Raw genomic sequence first — 22,436 nt, forward strand, 5'->3', positions numbered from 1 at the left:
TCCGCTACTTCCGTGTGACGTGGAGGATCAAGCGACTCGGCCACATCACGGCTACGGCGCACGGCGGGGGACAAAATACCGCGGCGCTACGGAGGCGAACGCCCACGGCCGGAGGGGAGGGAAGAGCGCGTGTCTGGATTTAAAGATCCCCAGAGCAGGTGAGGGGGCCAGCCGTTCACCTGTGTGTGTGTGTGTGTGTGTGTGTGTTTTAAATACATGCCAAAGACTAAAAAGACATGGCTATTGTAGAAAGTTGTCTCCCACTCCAACACAGACACACACACACACACACACACACACACACACCCACAAAGTATCAGGACCCTCAAGTTGAGATTGTGGACAATGTGTAGTAGTTCCTTGTAACTGTTATTGACAGCAAACCACAATTTGGAGGAAGTGTTTCATCGCCTGGATGAATTATTGAGGTGTTGAACATACTCGGGGAATGCACTGCTAGGCCTTCTTAGGATGTACTATTTCATCAACTGCTGTCTATTCCTCATGTAGATCAAGGAAGAGGGACTGACTGATTATGACAACGCACAGTGTGCTACGGACAACATAAGCGCCACTGCCGAGCCAAAGTGTCGATTTCATAGTTGAATGACATTAAAATGAAAGGTTTGTGAGGTGTAATCTTTACTGGAGAACAGGACTCAATTACCTGTTCAAGAGGCCTGTAGACTTGCCATGTTTATTTTTTATTCATTTGTTTTTAGATATGGCTTGATTCAATTGTATTGACAATTTTTATTGGAAGGAATTCGTCTGAAATGATTACGGATTCAAAAGATATATTTGTCACGTACATATTGCACGGCGTACAGCATGTGGTGGAAAGCTTTTAAGGGAAACTCCAGAGACTGTGCTGGGCAGAGTATTATAAATAGAAAAACATTCATATGAATTAAAATGAAAAAAATAGCAATACAATAAAAAAGCATTTGAAATATACCATTTATCAACAATATAAACTCTATATATATATATATTCATGTACATTGTGCAATGTTTGAGAACTGAGAATAATAAATATCAAGGAATACTGACCAGATGTGCAATTAAACATACAATGCGTACAAAGTATTACAACCATGAGGTGAACACAGTATTAATGAGGTGAGTCCTAGTTTTTAAAGAGTTCAGTGTCCTTATGGCTTGGGCGAAGAAACTCTTTCTGAGCCTCTCTGTTCTGGCCTTGTGGCTGCGGAGGCGTCCTCCTGACGGCAGCCACTGACGGTTGGGCTGATGGGGATCTTTAATAACCCTCTTTAGCCCTGGTCCTACACCAGCTGTTGTTTAAGTCCTGTAGGGGCGGGGGTGAGTGTCGTCCCGGTGGTTACGCTCAGCCGGACGTACCACTCTCCGCAGGGCTTTGCGGTCCTGAGAGGAACAGTTGACATGCCAGGCGGTGACAGGATGCTCTCGATGGCACCGGAGTGAAAGGGTTTTCTGCGTGATGTTTCCACCGCGGTACCTGAAGGGGGTGCCTCTTTCTGAAGTCCAAGACGAGCCTGCCTTGGTTTTGATGACGTGCGGGTAGAGGCTGTTGTCCCGCGCCACCGGCCTTCTCGTCGTTGTTGGAGATCGGGCCCCACCGCGACTGCGTCGTCAGCAAACTTTATGGTGGTGTTGGAGCTATTCTCGGCCAGGCGATCATGTGCATACAGGGAATGCGGCAGGGGACTCAGGGCACAGCCTCGGGCAGCTCCTGCATTGAGGGTGGGGGGGGGGGGGGGGGTTGAGGGTGTGGCCGCCCACGCTCACCACCAGGATGGAGCTTGCCGGCCAGGAAGGCAGGGACCCAGTTGCATAGGGAGGTGGACGGTCCAGGTTCCCTGAGCTTGGTGACCAATCTGGGGGTCACTATGGTATTGAAAGCTGAACTATAGTCAATCGACAGCATAGTCACAGAGTCCCGCCCCAGGTGGGACTGGGTGGAGTGCGGCACATGGGCGATTGTGTGAAACCCTGAGCTGTATAACTATATTGAGCTAAAATCCAAGACCCTCAGACCAGAATAGCGTCTGAAATGAAAAAAACATGAGCAGTTAGTGAACAGCGCTCACAACGCAGCACTTATTAAAGTCGGAGTACTCATCTTTCGCCACAGGGGGGCGGTGTAAAGTGAAACCCCGTGGTCATGTGCTCTCTGGCAGGATTGAGTGGCAAGATTTGATTATGTTTATTTGTGAACTGTGACACAGGATTCCTTCCATCGATTTGGAGGTAAAACCTACCGATGTTGCTAAAAAAACAAACAAACAAAAAAAAACAACAACCCAAATTAAACGAAAAAAGAAAACAATTAAATTAAAGTTCAAAACGTGTTCAAACATTTACGTTCTATATCTGTGCGCAACCCCCCCCCCCCAAAAAAAACCCCATCAAAGATGAAATTAGAATAACCGTTACCAATTGAATTGTGACTATAAACACGCGCCTTTCCGAATATTGAAGCACATCTTTGTCATCTTCAACTTTGGTTATTTTCACGGTGGGGACCGTTCGAGCTTCGCTTCACTTCAGCTTCGCGGTCAGAAGATCCGAAAACATAATCACTTCATTAAATTGTTTTTTTTTTTTTTTTCTTCGAGTCGGTGAATATGTGATTCGAGCGAAGCGAAATTGCGATTTTCTTAATATAACGAGGAAAACCCAGCACCGCTGATGAAACATCCCATACGTAGGGATGTTCTCGACGAGTATTCAGCGCCCTCTTGCGGCCAGAAGGGCGCACGACAAGCGGGGCCAAAACCTCATGGGGTTTTTAATTACTATTCTGATGATTGCTGTTATTGTTGGTATTGTTTTGCTTTTCTCGAGGGGTTTTCCATGTGAGAGGACGGCCTTCACGTGTGTTGGGCGCCACATTCAACATTAATCGGACTATTTAGCTGCTTACTTGTAAGATCAGGCGGGGTGACGTATCTTGAGCCCAAGACCAACAGGTAAAGGATGCGCTTTGTTTAAATACCGACATAGGAAGACCAACGACGACTTCCATCATATTACGACGTGCGCGGCCGGTCGCCTCCCATATGTCTGTGTGGGTATTTGGGTTTCTGTGTTGCAAACCAAGGCCAAGCTGTATCACAGTGATGATAATGTCTTATTTCCATACAGGGTTAGGGTTAAGGGTTAAGACGGCATTTAATATTGTAGGATCTCGACAGGCAACAAAAAAGATGTGTGTATTGAAACCAAAACATAGATTTGAGATGTTTTATTCACCAACGACCAGATACATAAAGACCTAAAAGAAAAAGAAGAGGTTAAACTTCTTCGGAGGAGCTGACAACATCAACGTCGACTAGAAGAGCACGCGGCTCCCCTATGTGAGAAATGAAGCAGGACAGTTTAAATCTCGCGACTCCCTCTCGCCTTCACTGCAGCGTAGACAAGCGGGTCGTTCCCGCCCCGAGATTGAAAACCATCAGGGACAAATTAATAGACTAATTCATCAACCGATCCCCCCCCCCCCCCCCCCCCTTGGGGATTAATAAAGTAGACGACAGGCGGGGAAAATAAAATAAAAAAAGAACCAAAACACTCGTCATGTTGTGAACTGCACGTATTGCGACCGTCAACACGTGCAAACGTAACAAACATGCATTCGGGATCACGGATGGAAAGAACTCGCGCAGTTAGCAAAGTGTTATCGGCGCTTTTGTTTTCGATTGGGCCAAAGTGAACGGGCCTTGTTTGATCTGCCAGACGTTATCTTTCCGAATCCGAGCGCTAATAAGCAAATGCATTGTTCGACAACGGCGACGGCAACGCTCACCGCACTTATCGCCCTTTTATTACCACACTACTTCAGTGGCATTAGAAGCTGATAAGGACGTTAAAGCCGGCTGATTATTTAGCCGGGTCAGTTTCCCCCCCCCTTTTTCCCAGGGTGGCGCGCCGCGTTACGTTGAGCATAAAGCTTTATAGATAATGTCATTTTAATTTGACAACCTTGTAACGAATAGCACCGCATGGGACCGGATGAGAAGCCCCAAAAAATGGCGGCCCTGTTCTAATGTTTCTATAAGCCCAGACGGCGTGACTGTGACCGCGTTTATCTCGCGAGCTCTTTGGGAAATATTTCAATGTCATTGAGGCAACATGGGAGGCGATAACAGGCCGGCCCGCACAAATACACCGTCTGCACCGGCGATGCATGCAATGGATCCATACGTGGGAAATGACACAAGCGTTTCCTCCAGCGGGGAGTTGACATTCTGCAGAGGCTGCTGGAGTTCAACTCACAACCTTCGCGGTGACACTGTGAACGCCGGGACGGAGGCTGTGGCCCAAGTCTTTGTAGGAGAACGGGCGAGCGAGCTGATGCGTTTACAAGCTGTTGGAAGTGAAGGAATATCAAATATAGAAATTAAACGAATGAATCAACGTTCGGTTGATGCAAAGGAAAAGGTTTGATTTTTGTGAATTTTTTTAATTTTCTTATTATTGTTGCAAAGTCACTCTTCTTAATTGGTCATTTACAGAAATATATTTGAGAGAAAAATATATAATTGTGCTACAAAAAGGTGGAAAGTTGCTTTTTCTATATTTTGAGCATATAATAATAATAATAATTCTAATAAATCAATAAGATGAAGGCATGATTCTTTCTCTCGGTTTGGTAACAGTTGATGTTCTGACGCCATGTATTAAAATGTTAAGCACTATAAACAATAAACTAAATCAACGGGGGGGAAAATACCAACCGTTGGCCCCTTTGAACTGCGTGACGTAATTAACGTGAATTATCCGCCAAACGCCCACACGAAATCACCCCAAAGCTCAGACCCGCGTCTGTCTGCCAGCTGACGTCACCGTCACACGTGGTTTGTTGTTTACGTCATGAAGATCGGCCTTATCGACGGTCATCCTAGATTCCTAGGGCTGTCCCGTCAGGGCAACCAAGCGATCCCAGATCAATGTTTATTCGATACGAAAATATATATTATGATGATGATTATGATGATGATTATGATTATGGTTATTATGGTTATTATTATTATTATTATTATTATTATTATTATTATTATTATTATTATTATTATTATTATTGTTGTTGTTGTTATTAATAATAATAATTTATAGTAATTCATTTATATACAATTATTGTTGTTATGATGATGATTATTATTATTATTATTATTAATAATAATAATAATAATAATAATAATAATAGCTCCTTGCACATCCTCCAAAGGAAAATGAATATATTAAAAAAGAATTGGAACTTATGTTGACACATATGGGTTATGCATTTGACCACGAGACTTTTCATTTTTATCAATGCAATGAAACACATGCAAACACGTACATTTAACCCTGCCCAAATATGACGTTTGGGTGTCGATGCCATGGGAAATTCTCAATTTTAGACATTTTCACGCTGAACTAACTAACTGCATCACTGCTGATGCCAAATAGAACAACTATTTCATATTTGATAATATACTTCAATATAGATAGATTTAGATTTAAACAAGACACCCATTTTGGACTATTTGCTTGTATATTATGAGCGATATATTTAAATATATAGACGCTTCATTGATGTCAAACCTTTGCTTTTGTGTACTTTTTGTTTGAGCTATTAAATCAACAAAGAACAACAAATAATAAAACAACTGAGCCCATATTAACTTTAAGACATATAAATTATACAAACATTTTAACTATATCCTACATTTTCTGTTGCATATGCATTTTGTCAGTGAGATACAAAATATCTTGGTAAAGAAAAGAAGATATTCATATATTTACATTTACATAGACAGGGCTTTGCCAAAAGCCATATAAAATTGAATATCGCTGCAGGCAGAAATACGCGGGGTCCAGGGTTGTTGACCCTTCGTTAAAGTTCAATGGACGAATGTGCTTTGGCTCTCTGTTCCGGTGTGTTTTGTGATGCAGAAGTTAATTTGTTCTGGCCTGGTTACAGTGTCATTCTATGGTGGTGTTTGCGGCTGTGGCTGGGTTTCCTACACCGCAAATAACGGTGGTTATCATTCTGAAGTAGGGCTGCATGATTATGGCTAAAATTAGAAGCACGATTATTTTTAGTCAATATTGTGAGATATGATTATGGATCACGATTACTAATCCATTTTGGGAAACATAATTATTTTATGGCACTTTGTAAATCAACAGAAAATTGCCTTTACAATAGTAATGTATTTTATAAACCTATAAATGAATAAACTGAGGTAAGTGGTTTAACTGACTTCAATTGTAAAGGATATATAATGAAAATGGTGTAGTGGGCTACACCAAAAACACAAAAATAATTTAAGTCATATGTAATTGCCTATGGTTAGGGTTTCCAGTAATTATTATTATTATTATTATTCAGGAAGTTTGTGTACATTGATACCTCCGGAATGTGTATAAATTCTGACAGTGGTGTTATTGAGATTTTATTTTGTAGAACTTACGCTGGTGCGTGCAGTTTTCTTCAGAAGTGGATGTATTTATGACGTCTAATATGCTGTGATTTATTCCATCCAATTGTATTCTAGTAAAATAATACCTGTCACTTGGTAATTTTGTATGGTTAAGAGTTTGTTTCTTATATTCCGTTAATGAAAGTCCAGTCACGGCGATATCTGTGCTTGACAGTAGCTTGGTAAAGTTTGGGTTACTGACTCACATGATCGGTGTACTCTGTCAACTTGCACATGCACACAACGATTTCTTTGTTGTAGCATACGTCTATGCGTGGCGCCATCTTGGTGAGGTAGTGATTGCTGATCACTAAACTCCTTACACCATTCTGAACCGCAGATCCGGATGAAACTCAAATGATGTCCTGTTGGAACTTCCCTGAATGCAAATCTTATTCAGATTGTCTGTGGGTTAGGCGGATCCATGACATCCAACGAAAGTCTGACTTCAGTCAAATCTGTACGTGCCACCATCTTGCTGAGGACCCGGTTGTTGGTCAATCACTAGAGTGCAAGGCTATCATGTGACCTGTGCCAGCCGTCATCGCGCGTTGCGGCGATGATAACAAGTACTGATTTTTACTAAATGATTCCACAATAATGGACCGATCTGGATCAAACTTGAACGATGGCATCTTGGGACAGTCCCGAATACATATCTCATTTGTCTTGTCTGTGAATGCAGCGGATCCATGACATCCGTCGACTACTGACATCAGTTTTATATTAACAACAGCAATAGGGCTCCCGCACCTTGGGGGCTGGACCCCGAGTAATAAATCGGGTTCGCTTTGCATAAGTTGCATTAAAAAAAAGATGAAAGCAAAAAAATATCATGCATGTTGTGAACGTCTACATAACACAAATCTTTCGTAAAAAAAATCTTCGCAGGTGGACAGTACCATGAATGCTGTTTATGGGTGGACTTCACTCTAGGTTGACACTGATATTATTTGTCTCCCTTTTAAGTGACGATTGGCTGGATAGCATTGATGCATTGATCTATCTATCTACCTATCTATCTATCTATCTATCTATCTATCTATCTATCTATCTATCTATCTATCTATCTATCTATCTATCTATCTATCTATCTATCTATCTATCTATCTATCTATCTATCTATCTATCTATCTATCTATCTATCTATCTAGCCTAGTATATCAAATTTACTGCCAGATCAACTTCTACTCTTGCCAGGAAAGGCGGGCGCCGCCACCAACAGTGGAAACAGCAAGATACTGTATCGAGGAGCACGTGCATGAAATTCTGTTTCTAAAATAGATCATAAAGTGGCTACCAGCAAAAAAAAAACAAAACAAAAAAACAAAAAAAAAAAGCAGAAATATTAATATCACAGATTACAACTTCAACCTCGGTTGCCAATTAAATGTTGACCGGGCCAAAAAACAAAAACCCCAACAACAACCCGACAACAGCTGAGCAGTGACATCGTCCAGTTTGTTCCTCTCCCGAGGAGCCCGTACCGCACAGCGCAACTCCCGCGTCACCGCGAGCCGCCTGTAGGCGGCGACACAGAGCGCCCTGCCTCTGCCAAAAAACAACATCTCACCTCGTCCCTCTGCGGCGCTGTTAAGAGCCGTGGCGCCCGTTCGGAAGTGGCCGCGGAGCGCGTTCGCCGTCGTCATGCAGTTGAGCGTTAACGCGACGTGATCCACCGGGCGAAGGGAGCGAACTCGGGTCCGAGGTACACGAGGGTGGGGGGGTGGTGGTGGTGGTGGGGGGGGCGGCGGCCCCCGCGGGTCGGAAACATGGCTGCGCGCGAGGAGCGAGGCGGCGGGGCGCGGGACGGGGCCGGCGGCGCGAGCAGCCCGGAGCGGAGCGCGCGGAACGGCTACGTGAAGGGCTGCGTCACGCCGCTCCGCCAGGACCCGCGCGGGGGCTTCCTGCTCGCCGTGTGCCGGTTCTGGTTCTGCGGCGGCGACGTCCCCAACTCCAAACTGTTCAAAACCTTCGGCGCGTTCGCGGCGCTCGCCGTGTCGCTGGTGGTTTCCCGGGGGCTGCAGAGCGGCGACTCTCCGTGGGACCTGCGGAGCTTCGTGTCGGGGCTGTCCCGGTGCCTCAGCCCGCTGTTCAGCATCGGCTGCGCGTTCTTCTTTCTCACGTTCTACCTGCGGAGGAAAAAGAAGGAGAGTAACGGGTTCTGGCTGGTCTCCCTGCCGGCCTCATGCTACCTAGGGGACTTTCTGGTCCTGCGGTTCCTGCCGTGGGAAGAGGGTGAGGAGGAGCCGCACCAGGTGCAGATGGTGGCGGGCAGGCTGCTGGTCGCGCTGGGCTGCGTGGGGCTGCTCACGCTGCTCCCCCCCGCGCTCAGACTCCGACACAGCGTGCTGGTGCTGCTGTTCGCCAGCGCCGTGTGGCTGGTGTCCTTCACCGGCCTCGGGGGTCTGCCCGCGTCGCTGCGGCCGGTCTTCGCCTGCCTGGCCGGGGTGTGCGGCTCCCTGCTGGGGCTCTGCTTCGACCGCTACTACCCGTCCAGGGAAGGGGAGGGGGAGGGAGAGCCGAGCAGGGGTCCCGGGGCCGAGGAGAAGGTCCCGGTGATCCGACCCAGGAGGAGGTCCAGCTGCGTGTCGCTGGGGGAGACCTCCACCAGCTACTATGGAAGCTGCAAGATGCCCCGGAGACCCTCACTGCCCTGCATATCCAGAGAGCAGGTAGGGTCCCAATGCAGGTGCAGGCTGCCCGTCTGTTCGGGCTGTCTTTCAGTCAACGTTCAAGATTTCTTTTTATTTTTTTTGGGGTCATGTGCAGTGAAACGATAAATGGAAAACTGTGCAAAACAAAGTAGGGAGAAAAGAAAAATAAACAACCGAAATCAGAACAAAAAAAAAAATGTTTTAGAAGAGCAAAATATACAAGCACAGAAATATGTGGGAAAATTATTGAAGCAAAATAAAGAACACATAAAGCATGGATGTATGTTTGCTTATATATTTTCCCTATATGCCCTAGTGTGTCTGTCTGTCTGCCTGTCTGCCTGCCTGTCTGTCTGTCTGTCTGTCTGTCTGTCTAAATCGTCCACGCTCAGGGAACACGTGCACTGAGAGGACCTTTCTTGTCTCCCAAGTACTGAACACAACATCTACACCAACCACCCATTCAACTCCCCCAAACTGTCTCCTCAAATAGATGGACCCAAAAGTGTGTGTTTGTTATGTACATTGTTATTGATTGTTTTATTAATTCTTTTTTATTAAACGATTTTAGTAATTGTGTTGCGTGTCTGCAGGTCCCTAAAGTCTTACATTTATTTTTTCAAAACAAATATTAGGCCTTGAAAGTCATTCAATAATCTTATTATTAACAACTATTTATTCAATTTGCATTTATGAAGTTTATTTCATCAGGAATATTCAGTCAGTTTTTAACCAAGATATTATTTTTGATATTATTTTTGAGTCAAATTCTTCTTCATCAGAGTCAACATTTCTAATGACCACTGAATATAATATTTACCTTCATAGTTACCTGCTATATTTTTAATTGAATAAGAGAGATTTGTCCAAATATCTTACATTTATTAAAGGCAACTCTCCGATACCTCAGACACCTTGTTGTTCATGTGAAATTTAAATATGTGAATTCTGATATATTCAGACCTGCATTTTTATTTGTCACAAAAATACACAAAATATCTGCGACTATCAGCTTTGTCATCCTGGACAGGTGTGTGGACAAGCAAGGCCGACAGTTTGTTATAGTACTTTATTGTATCATATTTAATGCTGAACGTTAACCCAAAATGTTTGTTTGCAGTGTTTGTATTTGAATGCTCTTATACTAAGTAGTTGTCAAATCACCAAGCCCATTTGCTGCCTTTCTCTGTGGCGTAATGGAAATACTCGTGTTTTGTTGTGTCTATAACTGAGCAGTTACAGAGACACCTAAATGTTGTTAAGGGATTGAAACAGAAAAACTACATATTACTTAACATGTTTATTCAGTACACACAATTTGTGCTCAGCAAGCGGTATTTGGGTGTTATGTCAGATATTATGAGGAAAGTGTTGTTAAATATGTAAACTAGGGGTTGTATGACTATTAGGAATATTATTATTATTGTTATTATTAATAATAAATTACATTTTTGATCATATCAATATAAAAAATAATATCTGAGGCAATATTACAATGGTGTATTGACAGTGACATGGTTTATATTAATTTAAAATAATAAGAAAGATTATTACTAGAAGCCATTTGCTTATGTAAGACCTATCACATAAAGAGGGTCAGGCGATAATACATCTATTGTTGTAGCTTAGTTAATTGGGACAAAAGTTAGATTTACTGTAAGTGACAAGACATTTCTTGAGTTGACACAAACTAGTGTTCAACTTGACCTTAACACATGAAACGGTGACCTTTATCAGCATTTCCAGCTTATTCATTTGCAGTGTCTTTTTTTTTTTTTTTTTAAATTAAAAAATACTCTTAGTATTAGTGATATTTCAAACATACATCTTTCTCCAGTTCGACGTAACTTTGAGTAAAGCGCTGGATAAAATAAAACGCAAGCATAACTTGAGTCTGCACTTCTTTTCTCTGAAGTGTAAAACTTCCTGACACAAAATTGATGTATGAATTGCGTTAAACCCTCTTCAGGCTCTGCGATTTAGACTGCTTTTTAAATTCATGGCATATCGGTTTATGTGACGTCAATCTTGACACTATGTCTGAGAAATGCGGCTTGTTAGTCATCCTACTGGGAGACTGGTCAAATTAACACCCTGCGTGCCACCAGCAATCCAGATTATATAAGAGGAGGAAGGAGGAAAAATGATCCGGATCTGGGGTCAGTCTTCATAGAACGAGTCAGGCCCTGAAAAAGTTTGGTTTTCTGAAATGGATATAGTTGTCTGTATTCCCTTTATTGCCCTGCCAACACACCTTGCCCAGCTTTTTTTTTTTAACTCTTTTTTAGACATTCTTCCTTTGTGTCGCACTTCATTAGCATATTTGATCAAGTACATGATTGAATAGTCAAAGCAAAGTTCAAATCTGTTTATGAGTAGCCTTGCTGTCGTATCGTTTGTGCAAATAAAATAGTATATATCTAGTTATTCACTCTGTGCTCGCTCTTCAGAGTCGTAGATTTGCACTATTATTCTCATCATCATTCCATAAACCACATCCTCAAAAAACAACAAAAAACCTAAATGAGAAAATCAGCTTTGTCAATAGATGTAAAAAAACAAAAAAAACAAATGCTGAATCATCAGTAGTAAACATTAATACAAAAAAAGATGTAGAACATAACATAATAATTGTGTAGTTGTATTATGTTATAGTTAAACTGAGGTGGACATTGCAATATGTACAAGACAAATTCAACATTTTTACAGATATATCCATCCATTTCCATAAAAAATAGAATACACATTTAAAAAAGGTACTGACACTGACGTGGTAATAACATACTGTTGCAACAATATTTGATATAAAGAATGATGTAGTGCCTACTTACATCACTGCTGACTCCTAATGTAACAATCATTTTTTAAGATACATACGTGCAGACATATAAACAAGAGATACGCCCATTCTTAACTATTTTCTCATATATTATTAGGGATAGGATGAAATACCAATTGTTAAGGATCGTCTGACACCGATGGGCTGAGTACTGACCTGATGTGATCTGTTATTCTACTTTACCGAATAGTGTAGACTTAGACCATTAGTTTGTGGCCATTACATGCTTCTCCACGCCAAAAAAAGCAGATAATCAAGTCACATTTCTATAACTTCTGACATGTATGTTTGATATGGCTCTTGGTATATTGGGGATTTTCTCAAGAGACTGATATTCTATATAAACCTGGCATCCGATGCCAGTATCGGTATTGACACGTTCCTGGTTGTGTAGCATGCTTGCATCAAGGAAAGAAAAAGACATTTGTGTCACTTTGACAAATTATTGCTTAAGAAAGATTCCAAACCAAACCCTCCAAGGTTCATCATTTTTGTCACACTTTTGCAGGCTTTTTTTTTCTACCGATTTATACCCAAGGCCCCGAGTGTTTCTGACTCCAGGCTGCCAGGGACACTGACTTGCTCATACTTTCAGAGTTTGAAGTCTTTTTGGGTCTTTGTTAGATATATTATAATGTAATGCCACTTATCAATCCGATCACTGCATGGCTGTAAGTTATGATATATGTCACATTCCTTTTGCGTGTAAAAACTTTGTCACATAGATAGCTTAATGAACTTTATTTTACATGTGATCATATGATAAATAGTGAAAAGTTCCGAAGTCATTTTTGTACCATTGGGGGAAAAACTTTTTTTTCCTGTTATTTCAAGAAGTTAACAGGTGCACTTCAGCGGTGTTTCTATCAGTGGTTCAAAGGCTTTCTGGAAAAGATAACTAACTTGTTTTGAATTCATTGCTTTGTCTAAACTTTTTAAAAACTGTAATGAAATCTACAAATATATGTAATTAAAGCACTTAAAAGTTCACGCTTCATAGTGATAATATTGACATGGCCATATACAGCAAGTAGACAGCATAGATGCGCAATGCGAGTTTCTTTTTAAAAAATAGAACATTTTAAACGGTTGCTTTCTTACTTTTTAATTTGACTATAAAACCTTGTGGTTTTAGCAAATGGCAAACTAAATGGCTGTAAAAAAAGGAATAAAAAAGCGAGATCAAGAACCACACAGACATTCATGTTCCATGAATTTGGTCACTTCAATTAAGGCCTCCAAAGTGAGCCAAAACGATGGTTTAGGTTTTGGTTTAGTAGAAAAATGGTCACAAGGTTCACACAATAGGTTAGTTGCCCCATTATCACACGGGCGATAATGTAGCGTGGCGGCAGTCTAACAGGCTCCGTGTTGTGAAGCATTGACGTGATCAGCTGGCCTGACATGGTCCCAGGCTCCTCCTTCTATACATAATGCATTAACCCAACGCCGTCAGGGCTGCTGATTCATGATTCACCAAACACAACATAACGCAGGCTGTTTGTTTTTTCTCTGTCAAAATGTTCGCTGTGATCTCATTTGTTTTGGATTCGTGACGTTCTTGCACAAAGTATGTTTGAAGAAGAATGTTTAACAGCCTCTAATCGTGTTTTCTGAAAGCCGGTTATATGTGTTCTTAATTGACAACGATCTCCATTATGTGTTCATCCTCTCACACCCTCCCATTCATCACACCTCTATCTTGTGTTATTCTCATTTTGTCCCCAAATCGAGCAGACGTCAGATTGTTAGTGCCCCGAGATGGAGGGAAAAACATTGTAAATATTTTGTCATTACACCTATCATATGTCATATATGTACACATTAAAATAAGAGCTACCGATTAGTATGAATGTATTTACACCATACTATTAAACAGGGAGTCTCAGTCTGTCAAACCGTAAAAGTTCCTCCAAAAATATTCTGTGTACATGTAAAATTGTTCGGACAACTGCAGGTCATCACATCAACATCTACACCTCGATGTGTAATCATTATGTTTTCCTTTTTTCCCATACGCTAACCCGTTCTTCTCACTACACAAATGTACCCGATGGAACAGAGCAGACCCAACGAGCTAAAGATAACCCCGCAGAATCAACTTGTTTCTGGGGCTTTCTTCACGGCAAAACACTACTTTGTAAGAGAGACCGAGGCGGATTGAGGAGAGACCGTGGCTCTGCAAAGGTGAAACGCCCGGCAGAAAGCCCTCCTTTTTTTTTGTGTGTGTGTGTGTGTGTGTGTGTGTGTGTGCGGTTACCACTCCCAGGGGGGAGGTTAGGATGCAGGCAGGGGTAAATAATGCTCTTAACAAACCCCTACCCCCCTCCAGAATGGGATGCTGAGGGAAAGGGGAGGGAGCGGAGAGCGCCGAAAGAGCAGAGCGTCTCTCAGCTGTCACGTTCTCTTGCTGTAAAGCCATGTGGAATGATATAACATTGACGTCACGAGCCAGTGACGTACCGCAGGGTGACTGCTGCAAAGAAGAGGGGGGGGGGGGGGGGAGCCAAGTTCTACTAATCGGCCAATAGAATATAGCGACTGCCTCCAGCTGTGAAGGGAACAGGAGATAGGGTCTTGCACAGCGAGCGTACAGGAGGTGAAAAAGGCTACTTAGACCGCTGGTCTGAAAAATTATTTCAGAAATAGGCTTTGCAATTATTTTTGTAATTCATTTACAATATTCGGAAGAACGGTTGAACAACATATTCTCATTAATGGTACAATTCTAAAGGTAAAAATTTGCCTTTTTCATAAGATTGTATAAATATTTAAATTGTCATAGTGGTGGCGGGGGGAAAAAGAACCTACTCAAACTGTAGAGGAATATTTTTTCCCCGTGGTCCAGCTTGTATCTAATGGGCTGTAATGTACTTCTGTGTGCATTCTCAGCCTCTTAGCTCATTATTTGGCCGTTGTGGCCAGTTCGGAGATGAGAGTCCACACGTTTAGTAAAATGGATCGTGGAGTTGACAGTTTTTGTGTGGAGGTGGTCTGCAAGGCCCTATGTTGTTGCAATTTCAGTGAAATATCTTGAAAGCTAATTGGACAGACACTGGCTTCTTTTTCCAATAAGTTAATGCACGAATAGTTACTATTATAATTAACCCTCACTGGGGACACCGCACCCCTCGGTCCCTTGATGTCATAAATGTTATTTTGGCGGAGGGGGGATCTTTTTTTCATGACTAATGTGATCAGGCTACTCAGTTGAGTGATATTAGTTAAAACGACCAAAGTTCTAGAAATTATAACCATTGTTATAATTCACTGCCTCACACCTTAACAGTGATGCCAAAAGCTTTAGCTCTACCAATTTGCGGTCGATTAACATAGGACACCGGAGTGGAATCAGCATTCATGAATACACCGGTTGCAGCCCTGAGGCTTCTGCTGCTATTTTATTTAATTTTTTTACGAATGTATTCTTACAGATTTCAAACTACAGTCAAACAGTTTTACGTGTGCGCCTCTACTCCCGTACACGTTACTTAATCACTTTCACATCGTTGTTCCAACGGTTGAGTTGCTGAGTTGTGGAGCTGGCGGGGTCAGGGTTAGTTTTCCCTGCAGGGTTGAAGGGGTTAAGCTGCGCGAGGTGCTGCAGACTGAAACAGGATGCAGCGACTGCATTGTCAGCCCTGATGGTGTGAGTGCAAACAGATGAGGAAATGCTGGAGCGGGAACTCCAAAACTTGGGTTGCCCTGGAAACGGTTTGCGTCATGATCACTACCAATTAGCCTGCAGCTCTTTAGTTTTCATGAGAAGTCTAACAGGGCTTAGCCCGATGACTTCCACCTCGAGAAGCAAAAAGTTGCTGGATAGTTTTTTTTATTTTTATGCTTGCATTTTTTGGTTTTTATTTGTGTTAATATTATCCTTTTAATAACTCACATTTGTTTATTTATTGTCCATTAATAACCGTTAACCATAGTGTGTGTGTGTGTGTGTGTGTGTGTGTGTGTGTGTGTGTGTGTGTGTGTGTGTGTGTGTGTGTGTGTGTGTGTGTGTGTGTGTGTGTGTGTGTGTGTGTGTGTGTGTGTGTGTGTGTGTGTGTGTGTGTGCGCCTGCCTGCGTATTTGTTTGCATTGTTGAGTTTGTGTTCGAAAATGTTGAGATACAAAATGTGACGGCAAGATTGAGTTACTTGTATGAAGGCATAATATCTTACTTTCCTTAATGCATTCTCATTGATCATACTTATATCATTATTACAATTAAAATGTAATTCAATGTGCATGTAATGATCAAATGTCCATTTAAATTTTATAGTTAAAATGCATTTGCAAACTGTTTCCCATTATGACATTTAAGTGGGTATTCTATACATTATTAATAAACATCACAGCTAAACATAAACATTTTTTTTAATTGCCTTTTCATTTCCATTTTGTCCTTGTTATGCAGTGTCCATACACATATTTGAAAATTATAATGATAATCATTATAGATAAAGAAAGAAATCAAAATGGAATTGTACACTCAGATTTTTTAATTTCCCAATATGAATTAAAGTCCTTCCTTGAAAGTATTATAAGTGGATTATTTTTCACTGTGGCTTTTTTTTTGCAGCACAATTTGCTCATGGAAGAGAGACGCAATATCTGCCTGGTTCATCATAAAAATGTGATTACGACACAAGGTGTAGAACAGTTTAAGTATTTCGCCTGGCCTCTCTTTTAAGCCAAAGTGGAGGTTGTTGAACCTTACGTGTGTTGACTAGTGCGGTGTCCAGCATGCAGTGTGTGTACAGTATGTATATATACTGTATGTGTGTGTATGTATATATGTATTTTTTATGTGTGTATACATATATGTATTTGTATATGTGTGTGTGTGTGTGTGTGTGTGTGTGTGCATGTACAGTGTATGTGTTTGTATGTATGTGTGTGTATATATATTTATATATATACAAAATTTTAAATATTGTCAGAATTTATACATACATTTTCAACACATTGAAGGTTTTTGCAATTCTATATATTTTTTTGACCTTTCACCTTATAAATAGCAGATGAACATTCGGATCAAACTTTAATCCCCCCCCCCCTTAATTTCCACAACTGTCTTTGTTCCTTCTGCATTCTTCAAATTTCTCTCTGTCTTCCTCAGAGAGATGTCTTTTTTTTTTTTTTTTTTTTTTTCTTTTTTCTTTTAAACGGTGTCAGCGCTGCTGCTTTTACACCAAAAGGCTGTTGCTAAGTGACGGTTGACGTCAGCCGCAGCTACAGAGGAGGGCTTGTGTGTGTTTAGCAGCTGAGGGCAGATCCCACTGAAAATGGCAAAACTGTGAAGCACTATTACTCACTGCAACAACAACAAAAAAACACAACTTTAACCCAAAGGAAAGTGACTTTGAATAGATGCATGTTTTAATGCTCATAGGTTAATGGCTCGTATGGTACCTGATCTATTAGAGTGGAAGGTTAAGGTTAAGGCACTTTTTTTTTTTTTTTTTTTTTTTGGTGGGGGGGGGGGGGGCTGCTCTTTGGCCCCAGCCAATCCCCACCCCTTTTCTTCCCTTTTCTCTACTTTTTAGCTGTCTCCTTTTCTCCCACTATAACCCCTCCCCCCACCTCTTTCCCCCACACACACACACACACACACACACACACACACACACACACACACACACACACACACACACACACACACAACACACAAACATACTGTCTGAAATACTATATCTCTCTCCGTAACGTAAGTGAGATTTTTCAGACGGTAGAGAAATCACTCTCCTATATCTCTGGAAGCGCTCGGGCTCCAGTGTGGTATCGCCCCATCCGGTCATGGTTTCTCTGGAGCCTGCTAGCTCAGGATAATCAATTCCTGGGAAGCCTTCTCTCTCTCTCTCTCTCTCTCTCTCCCACTCTCTCTCCCACTCTCTCTCTCGCCTTCCCTCCACCTCTCTCCCTTTCTCTGCCCCTCCATATCTGTCTCTTCGCTGACAGTAAAGGAAATTTGACCTGTTGTAGTTAACCAACCATGCGGCCTTTCAGCCCTCTCGATTTCAGGTTTACAAAAGAGCCTTCCTGCTCACACAGTGATATGTAGATTGTATGTTGGTTTTTATTTATGCCACAGAGATATGTCTTAATGCCTAAGTGTTTCACGAAGTAGGTTGACATAGTGAATATCGAATGTCTTCACAATGTGTGATTAATTCATTTGTCGGGCTGAGCGATCTCGCCATACGAGACTAGATATCGTCTGGAATTTTGGTGATCGTAATATTGTGATATACTGTACTTGTAGTTGATGCATTACAGTAAAGATATATAACTTTCTGGTGTTTGTAGACTCTTTGTTGCCACCCACATTACTAAGGATTGTTTCGCAAGCATTTCTTGTGTGTAAATGTGTAATGAAAGCACCAGTAGTCATGCCCAAAATATTGTCAAATTATCGTTATTGAGGTATTATAAAATAAGTGTGATATTGGATCGGATCAATCTCACCCAGTCCTATATTCACTTGCACCGCACTGACGGTGCACAACATTATTATTATTATTATTATTATTATTATATTTTTTTCTTATTTAAGTAATATGTTACGAGTTGAGTTGCACGTGTGGGTGAGGGCAGTTATCACAGCTGGTGTGCGTTGCTGGCGCAGATAAAGTGGTGCCAGCGCAGAGTGGGGATGCAGAGATACAGTAGCAGGCACACAGACTGAGCCGATCCAGAATGAAAATGAAGTTCAGTGCGAGTTCAGTTTCTAATCACAAACTCATTCTGCTGCTCGCACACACTGGCCTGCTCGGATAGAGTAAGAGTTGTGACGTATCCCCCGAACCACCCATAGGTCAGTCTAGGGCAGTGGTTCTCAAAGTTTTTTTTCATAGTATACCCCCTCTAAGGTCTTTTTTCAGCTGAGTACCCCCTTAAGTGGCATTGGGGGGAAAGATAAAGAAAATTGACAAATGATGTCCTGTAATGTGCGTTGTCTGTGGCTTTTTTTTAAATTTTTATTTTTTAAACATTATATATAACCATTATTTTTTCAACACATTTTTTTTCGCGTAAACCCCCTGCAGTACCCCTATTTGAGAAACACTGGTCTAGGGCTGCGGGCACCCTGGTGATAAGTGGTGCACCTTTACAGTATATGCTGAAATTTGGACATTGTGACCACGTAGGCAGGCACGGGGCAGAGTGGATAACACCAGAGAACAAGGTAAAATTCCCAACTCGGGCCGTGTCTGTGTGGAGTTTGTGTGCTGTCCCTGCGTTACCTTGGGTTTACTTTGGCCGATTTGCTTTCGTCACATTTCCAAAGGCATGCAGGTTCGGCTGATTACAGCCCTGAGGTTGCTGATAGGTGTGCGAGCAAACTATGTGTGACCCTGCGATAGACTTGCATCCCATCCAGGTTGTCTCCCTGCGTTCGACCTGTAGTAACCCTGGCATAGACTCCAGTCCCCTTTAATGTGAAAACAGGAATAAGTGGGTGAATTAAAATGCATGGGCCTCATAGGCTAAATAATGGTGAAATTTGGTATTTTCAAACAACCTCCCTGCTGTTGTGTCCCAGCAAGACACTACAGCTGACCTGTGCTCCCGCCTACTCATGGCTTGGGGGAAGATTTATACATATATAATTATTCTATTTTGTATTCTATTTAGCCTTTAATTGTCTAAAAACTAAAAACTAGGTCTGGCATCAATTGCTGTTGATGCCAGACCTAGTACAGTGGATAGTGGGTGCTAAAGGTAGTGGGCTTTGGGGCTGCAGATATTAATAGCATTAATTGACAGAGTACTATATGTGGTTAAGGCTTAAAGTTAAGCATTTTCCATCAAATAGAATATGGGACCATAAGGAGAAAGAGAGATGCGTTTTTCAGAGTTCAATACGTTTTTTGTTTGTTTTTTGTTTTTTTTGGAATGCCTGGTATCTCTGGTATGTCCGGAACCATATCCTTTTCAAATATCCCACGTATAGATAGTCTATTAAGGACGTAATAGAGTCAATCTCCCACAAATGAAAGGACAAAGACAGTGTAAGGGATTTAACCGTAAGCATGTCACGGATCAAGCGAGCACTAGAGAAACAAGCCAGAGGTGACATTCAGGGAGATAACATCACTGCTGGTCCAATAGACCTCGCTCAAAGGAGGTTTTTGTTATATGTTGCACATCATAATCTACAACTTATAATAATAATAATAATAATAGATAACCGTAATAGATAATTATTGATCTCTTACGGTCGAAATAGCTACACTATAACAAACTAGAATTCATGCAAATAGATCATGTTAAGCAGCTTTTCTTTTCTATTAGAGACATATACATCATCTCCAAAGAAGGTTTACAAGGTGGGAAAGTCAAAACTATCATAAAATGGGTGGCATGCATGTCTTGTGAAGTGTTCTCTTGGATCAGTTTACTGCATTGACTATTTTATTTTTTCTATTTCATACACTCAAGTATTTTTTATAACTAGAACAGATTACATGTTTGTTTTTAAACAGAATGGGCGATTTGCATGAGTTTGGTGTTGTTTTCGAAAGCGCCAGGACCACAAACAGTGTCTAGTCACTCACTGATCGATCGCTGATTTGAACAATTGTGTTTCCCAGAGAAACTGATTCTTAATTGAGTTCTGGCCAAAATGTGTTGATAGCGAATATGCCTTTCATTATTTCCACATTTGAAGATGGATTTTGCACAATGCTGAAGATCATACTGATATAGTAGATCTACCAGATATACGTGTGGCCTCACCTTTGCTCTCCTTACTTCTGTTTAGTAAACCTACTCCTGCTTTGTTTGTCTGTGACTCAGCTGACAACCAGCAAGCTCCAGTATTTATGTACTGTGGCATTTGTCTTGCTCGATGTCGGCACTTTATAAGTTTATACTTAATAGTGTAAATGTTGATCTCCTGTGCTTTTGGCTGTCTGGGTGGACCCATTCAGCCTGCCTCACAGAAGCCTCCTGATCGCTGACATTCCTGAGATAGGTCTTAGAGATATCATTCTCTAAAGGAGCCACCACTCCTGTCTCGCGGCACTGTTTTGAGTCTTCTTGTTAAAAATACAAACTTGTAACATAATGGCACAACCATTTAGTTTTAAAGGCAAATTTGTTCTTAGATATTTAGTTTGAAATACTATGAATTATCTATTTAATTCATTAAAAATAATAATTTAATTACAATAAAATACATATAAACTAATTGTATATATTTAATTCCTAAATTCTCATTATGATTTTGTTTACCAGTATATACAGTTTATTTTCAATAGAAATCAGTGGTTCAGAAGCTTAAAATAGTTTTACTGACTTAAAGCTCAAGTCGAGTGATTGTAATGTGAAGTGATGTGATAGGGGCAATTTCAAAACTATGCATTACATCTACATTATTGTTATTTTAGTTCAAATTAATTTGCTTATTTTGCTAAATAAGCAAATTAATAAGATAATATATTACAAATGTTTGGTTAGAGACATACGTCGCATTACTTTAACCTTAACAAATGTTAGGAAACATCTATTGAAATGGAGGTGCTGGTCTTGGCTCTGTTCGGTGTTATGATTTGTTAAATCAGCGTCCCAGCTTTTATTTTCTGTCGTTCCATTAGTGATGAATCCTTCTCCCTATTATTCTCCACTTCTTTCCCAGTCTCGCTTACTCGTTCTCCACCTCTCTTTTTTTCCCCTCTTACTTTCTCACTCACTCACTTACTCCATCTCTCTCCCCTCTCTCTCTCTCTGTCTCTTGCACCCACTCTCTTTCTCTGTTTGTTGTTCCAATAACAGGTTCTCAGTGTTCTTCACTAGGAGAGTGTGCTGGCACTTTTCCTCGTGGCAGGATGCAGACTCCGCCACTTCATTATGTGTCTGCTAAACACCCAACTCAACAATGTGAAATACCAAAACAACCCACCCCTGTTACCCATCCAGGCCCTATTATTTTCATAACACATCAACTGACTTTAATGCTCTTTTGACTTTTCACCATAGGCTTGCTCGTTGTGAAAATGTTCAATGGATTTAATTTACTTTAAATGAAAATAAATAGGTAAAAGCACACATGACAACAAAATGATTTTGATTTATTCGATTTTTTTTTTATGTACTAGATAGTTATAAAATACATCTTCTGATGCAGTTGGACACATCATCAGTGATCTGACCTGGTATCATTGGATGTTTTGGGTTTTTTTTCGACATCAGATACCCATGCATGCCCAGTGGATCCAGTTTGGATGGTTCACTCCTTTTATTCCTTAGCCACCAAGAAGCCCTTTCAGTAGCCACATAGGTGGTTATGATAGCTTATTCTCGCCACCTCTCATACCAAAGAAGTCGTTTGCCTTGCAGAGTCGGTGGGCAGCATACCATCTTGAGCCTACTTCAGTGGGTACACACTGGGTATTCCAGCCTTGCCTGTGGCACTGGAGAATCATATCAGGGTATCTTCCTCTAAGTGGCGTCTTCCTTCTGGTCTTCCCAATGGATGGTCAGCTCAAACCA

At 41.3% G+C, this 22,436-nt stretch overlaps 1 protein-coding gene across 1 annotated transcript in view; it reads left to right on the forward strand.

Annotated features, from left to right (window-relative positions):
• Window positions 1-8,224: 8,224 nt before the first annotated feature.
• The window catches only part of pde3b (phosphodiesterase 3B), a gene marked incomplete at both ends in the record, with an annotated part of 46,883 nt that continues 32,671 nt past the window's right edge, over window positions 8,225-22,436 (forward strand). The window contains one exon of the mRNA XM_079997279.1: window positions 8,225-9,127. Within this exon, the coding sequence (XP_079853405.1) occupies window positions 8,225-9,127 (903 nt within the window). The remainder of the gene's footprint in view (window positions 9,128-22,436) is intronic.

The sequence above is a fragment of the Zeus faber genome, assembly GCF_960531495.2.
Source record: "Zeus faber genome assembly, chromosome: 3".
Lineage (NCBI taxonomy): Eukaryota > Metazoa > Chordata > Actinopteri > Zeiformes > Zeidae > Zeus > Zeus faber.